Here is a 6,046-nt window from a genome sequence, read left to right on the forward strand (position 1 = left end):
GAGAGATGGAACCCATTATGTGGCACTGCTTAAAGGGACCAAAACCCTGAGACTAGGCAGGCCAAGGACCTAGGGTAAAACCAAAGACTTTTGTTAAAAAGCAAAAACAAAAACAGTAAAATTATTACTAGGAACATCGGTCCTACTCATAGATAGCACCTTGCTCAGCCATCATCAGAGAAGCTTCTGCCTGCAGCAGATAGGAAGAAGCACAGAGATCCGCAGCCAGACAGTATGCAGCGTGAGAGACCTTGGAACACTCAGCCCTAAATGGGATGTATCCATTAAATCCCTACCCGCAGGGTTTCTACCCTGCAGAACAGAAGGTGGAAAGAGTATAATAACCGGAGGGCATGGAAGACACCCACCGAGAAAACAAGACTCTCTAAATCAACATGGTCAAATCTCTCATGAACCCACAGAGACAGAGGCAGCATGCACAGGGCCTGAATGGGTCTGAACCAGGTCCTTTACATATATATTGTGGCTTCCAGCTTAGAGATTTTATGGGATTCTTGAGTGTGCAAGCAAGTAGGTCTCTGTTTCTTGTGCCTTCTGTAGGATCTTTTCTTTCTGTTTATTTGGTTTTTGTCCAATTCTGATATGGTAGTTTTTATTTGATCTTTTTTATTACATATACTTTATTCAAAGGAAATAGAAATAAATAATAAAAGCACCCCTTGAAAATACCTCACTCTAGTCGTCACTCTGTTGAGGTAACATTCTCTTATGAATCTCATGGGTCAGGAACCAGTATCTGAGCTAGAGGGACAATTGTTGGGTCACCTCAGACTGTTAGAGGTCAGTGAGGGAAGACAATAGAGCACAAGCCAGAAGGTTCTCAAAAATACAAAAAGCACAGACCAGAACCACACATGGCCAAACACTGATTGAGAATGATTTATTAAGGTTCAATTAGTATGCTTTTCAGTTCAAATAGTCCTTACCTCCCCCTTGAAAAGGGCATCAATAGAAGTCCAAGTTCATTTCACTCATTTCCAGTATAAATTTCTTTGCATTTTGTGAATACTCAGAGCAAAATTTTTTTCCTGCTAACTGGCTCTCCACCTACTTATTTTTTCCACCAGGCACACGTCACATGCCTACCCTCTGTCCAGACACAAGCCACACCCTGCCTTCCTCCTCCCCAGAATGCCACTCTCTGCAGGACTTCCTTCTCTCAGACATCCTCCTGACCTCCCCACACCTGCTTCAGGACTATTCTTCTTCCTCCTTGTTCTTTATAGCATGACAATAGAGACATTAGTAGCTCGGACAACATATTGGGCATCTCTGAACACAGGGTGTCCATTGGTGATTGCTGGAGATCACACAGCAGCCAGTGGCTAACATACCCCACCCAGGCTACTTGGTACTGCAAGGCTGGATTCACTTTGATGTTTGATGTCTTTGAGTTTTCTTTACTTCTACCCAACAGTCAAGAAAGGGATCACTATTTCCTCACAAACACTAAAGTAAATTTGCTAGTTACATTAAGGTGTCCTGGTTATTGGCAAACATCTTGTCAAGAACTCATTCTCAACTAAAGTAGCCACTGTGTTTCTTTTGTAAAAAGGTAATTCCTGGGCTTTCGTCAGTGCGGCCACCCCTGTGGTTTGAAAGTAGAATATCCCTTTTTATAAAGTGAAAACAGATGAGGACATTTCACATTTTAAAAAGTAGGTCCTTCATGGGAATAGATCCTAAGTAAATCATCAATGATACTGGCAAAGTTTTATGTACACAAGATTCTTCCAATATTATAATAATGAAAAAAATTAAAAACCTAGTCAACAATACAGGAATGGTTAAATAAACTGAGCTGCATCCATTAAATGGAATATTACATAGCCACTAACACTGTTTTTGAAAAAAAAAATGCCATAGAAAAACTTGGCAATTCTGAAAGAAAAAGTTACAAAACATTTTACAATATCAACCCAATTATGTAAAAAAAAAGGCATATAATATATGTCTATAGGCATACATGCGTGAGCTGGTAAAGATGGTATTTCCAGGTTGTAATATCAGTAATCTTTCTTTTTTTTTTCTTTTTCACACAGTTCTGCAATTTTCAAGTTTTCTATAGTAAGTAGGTATTATTTTATAACTTGGAAAACCACAGGCTTTAAAACAAGTCCCACTGACGTTCTGGCACTGAGAACGCACTTGGGTATCTTCACTATGCAGGGACGATACAGCATTCCATCTTCTCCAACATTTGCAGAGTACACACTCTTCAGGTGACGAGCTCACATTCCTTTGCTTTTCATGTATATTTTATTACTTTAATTAAAAGGTAATTGATTAGGATATTGTTTCTTCCATAGCCTAAATGAATATTGATTTTTACTAAATTCTTCTATTCCCTAGAAGATTTAAAATAGTATCCTTCTATCTTTAAAGAAAGGCATACTGTATACACACATCCCATGCTTGCATTCTAAACAAACCCGAAAATCATTCAAATTTATACTTTTCCTCCATCATGGGAAAAAAAATTTATCTATGTCAGTTTAGCAGTCTTTTCAATCACAAACATGCTGTCAGGCATAAACATACTTATTAATAAATGCAATGTATTGTTTGTTCTTTAAAGGGGAAGTCTGTGTGAATTGTGTACTCATTTTGGAAGATTTCTTTTCTGGCTTAGGCGAAACCAGATAAAATCTTTTAAGTCTAGTTAGTGAAGGCTACATGGTCACTCCAGAGTCCGTTTCTGAATTCCACTGAAAGATGTTTCCTTGCATTTTCCAAAGGAGAAGATGGGGGCTGCCAAATAAGTTCATGCTCAAGTCTCTTGGGTCTAGGGACAAATACTGCCATTGGTTAGTGTTAACTACAGGAGTGTGTTCATCTCCTCTGGTTCCCCACCTTGCCCTGGCAATGAAGGGGGTGTAGGGGGGTTCACAGATCCACAGAGGCCGGCTGGCTTCCTTCTAAACCACGGAGTGGTCATTGCTGTGAACTCCAGCCAGAATGGTGTGGTTAAGGGAGGAGGCCGAGCGGTCAGAGCCTTCTGTGGGGCCATTGGGGTTCTCGTTGCGCTGGCAACACAGGATCTGCCTGAAGGTGGCGCTCATCTCTTTGTCGCGGTAGGAGTAGATGATGGGGTTCATAGCAGAGTTGAACTCGGCCAGGAGGAGGAAGAACTTCTCATAGGCCAGGACATCGCACTGCGGGCAGCACACATCCAGTAATAACAAGACCAGCCCTGGAGTCCAGCAGACAATAAAGGCACCTGCAGCGATAGGGAGGGATCAGAACATTAGAAGGAGAATAATAAATATCATTATGAAGAGTGTAATCAAAGAGTGAGACGATCTCAGGTCTCTGCAAATCCTGAGACCAGGGCCACCAATCCCGGAAACTTCGCATCTGAAATCAAAGCAATAGTCACCTTAATAATATGCTGTTGACTCAAGTCCTTCTTAAACCCTAGGATGCATGGATAATATTAATGATTTTGAACAGACCACTCAGATTTAAAAAAAAAAAAAAAAAAAAATTCTCCATGAGAAAATGCACTAGGAATCTTTTAAAAAACAATCTCATAAAGGTATGGCTGTTTAGGGGCTAAAAGTCAGACATTAACAGCGTACCCATACATTAACAGTGTACCCCACCTTTAACAAAGGTGCAGATTCTGGTTTCTGCTCACCAGTGCACAAACCATTGCTTTGCCGTTTAGGAAACTGGGTGGGTTAGGCAAATTGAATTTTGTCTCACTTTTCTCATTTGAAAAAAAAAAAAATAGATGTGGTCTATTTATCTCCTGGGGTGGGCTATAAATTGTAAATGGATGCTAAGAAAATAATCACCCAGTGCATGTTAATCCCAACAGCGGTATTGTTATTCCAAGCTCTGTGGCATGTAAATAGGCAGCTGCCAATGATGAATGCTTTAGTTTTGGATCCAACAACCACAGTTCCTGTGTACACTTTACAAAGGAAAACTCACCTAATCTACACATTTGGCAGGCAAGCCAAAACTCCACGGTACAGACAGAGAAACTGAGAGCCAGAAAGATTAAATACGTTGCTTAAGAGACCAGGACCTTGGAAGGTGGCAAGCAAGAAGCAAATCACAGATTCTCTGCTTTTGGGTCCTGGCTCTGGCATCCACATCCCTGAAAGCACTGCATTATCCTTCCACTCTTGGCAACTTATAAAGTTAAGTATTTATTCCAAATCTTCTATTTCAGCTGTCTGGTAACTTAGGTCAATTCTCTACTTTCTCACCCACAACTACTCTGAATTATTCAGATTTTTCTATAATTATGACTGGTTTGGAAATGCAGATGAGAAAAGATATCCCCTCTTGTTTAGTTTCTGAGATCACATTCCATGTGGATCTGAGGGAAGATGTAAGCCATGAAATGATTGATTAGCCTTGATGACTAATGTTATCTGAGCTGGGGGTCTTCTACTGAAGGAATCAATCCAGTGGGGCAGTGTGTGCCATTACACCTCAGTTAAGAGCCCCCCTCCCATTGAAAAATCAACTATCTAGTGAGCAGAGAGAGGGTGAGCAGGGAGAACCCCCACAGGCATTGGAGTCTTCAGATGCGCACAGTGGTTCAGTGGAGTCTTCAGCTTGAACCAGTCTCAAGGAATGAGTTTCATAAAAAGCAAACAAATGTGATTTAGTCTCTAAACAGCCCAGCTTTGAATGTGAGAGCCTCCCTACTCTACTTTTGCACCCTTTCAGCGGGGAAATACAAATAGAGCAAGAAGAAAAGTACCCCATAAAGCTCTTTGTTCTGTACCACCCATGTGTATTGGTTTTAGACTGCTGTTCACTTTGAAGGCCATCCAAGGTGCTTCGTTTTTCTTATAAATACAATACCTTAACACTCCTCAGAGAGGGAAAACAATATTCCAAATATCAGCAGATAATAGCCACAGCACTATCTGACCCTCAATAAAAATGCTAAGAAAGCCTTCACTCCAAGCTCTTGAATTTCCATTATTGAAAATCACTCAGAAAGTTAAACATGAAGGGAGATCAAAGGAATGCCTCTTGGGTTTCAGAAATAATGCCTTATTCATTGAGAAGCCAGGAAAGAAGTTATTCTCAGGGTGGAAAAGGCTTGGATGGAAAAATGCACAGTCTCATTATTCATCTGCTTACAACACACACACACACACACACACACACACACACACACACACACTCGTTATGAATGGAAAACCAATCCTAAAAGTTCCTTTTCCCTTTTCCTTTATCAAAGCTCTCATTGAGCTCAAATTCAGAGCTTGGCTAGCTATAAGCACAGGCAGATATATATTAAATAAAACTACCTCTCTTTCCCTGGGGGCAACAGAGAGGAAACATCCTTATTCTCACGCAGTAGCTTAGTCTACTTGACTTTGATCAGAAGAGAATCTAAATACTGCCATGGGTTGTTCATGATTACTTAAAATGCAAAAATTCAAGAAGAGCAAGGTCTTCTTAGGAAAGAGATAGACTTTGGACTTCGCTTTTAGACAAAAAAAAAAAGCACCACAGGAAGAGGGAAATGCCACAGCCTGACGGAAGCTAGCCAATGCGAACACTTCATGCAGGGATTGTAGTCCTCTCTGTTCTCCTTCACTGGAAGGAACTGTTTTTATAACTGTGATTGGGCCAACCACACTGTCTCAGAATCTTCACGATTCAGTCAAATGTCTTACTGATACCATTGACAGCCTCAGAAATCCACACTGAAAAGCAATCATATTAGCCTGGGTGGTGGTGGCACACACTTTTGATCCCAGCCTTTAGGAGGCAGAGATGTCTGTGAATCAGCACTTGGGAGGCAGAGGTAGGTGGATTTCTGAGTTTGAGGCTAGCCTGGTCTACAGAGTAAGTTCTAGGACAGCCAAGGCTACACAGAGAAACCCCATCTCTAAAACAAATGAATGAATGAAAGAAAAGAAAAGAAAAGAAAAGAAAAGAAGAAAATGAAAAGAAAGGAATGGTGAGGAAGGGAGGGGAAAGGAAGAAGGGGAGAGGGAGGAGAAGGGAGGGCAGGGGAGGGGAGGGGAGGGGAGGGAAGGGAAGG

At 41.1% G+C, this 6,046-nt stretch overlaps 1 protein-coding gene across 17 annotated transcripts in view; it reads right to left on the bottom strand.

Moving 5' to 3' along the window:
- Window positions 1-879: 879 nt before the first annotated feature.
- Lpar1 (lysophosphatidic acid receptor 1) overlaps window positions 880-6,046 on the bottom strand; it is a 170,176-nt gene continuing 165,009 nt past the window's right edge. For all 17 annotated transcript variants that reach the window (XM_031377501.1, XM_031377507.1, XM_031377509.1 and 14 more), the window contains one exon: window positions 880-3,241. In XM_031377501.1, the coding sequence (XP_031233361.1) occupies window positions 2,940-3,241 (302 nt within the window). In that variant the 3' untranslated portion in view covers window positions 880-2,939. The remainder of the gene's footprint in view (window positions 3,242-6,046) is intronic.

This window comes from Mastomys coucha, unplaced genomic scaffold, assembly GCF_008632895.1.
Source record: "Mastomys coucha isolate ucsf_1 unplaced genomic scaffold, UCSF_Mcou_1 pScaffold18, whole genome shotgun sequence".
In the NCBI taxonomy this organism is placed as follows: Eukaryota; Metazoa; Chordata; class Mammalia; order Rodentia; family Muridae; genus Mastomys; species Mastomys coucha.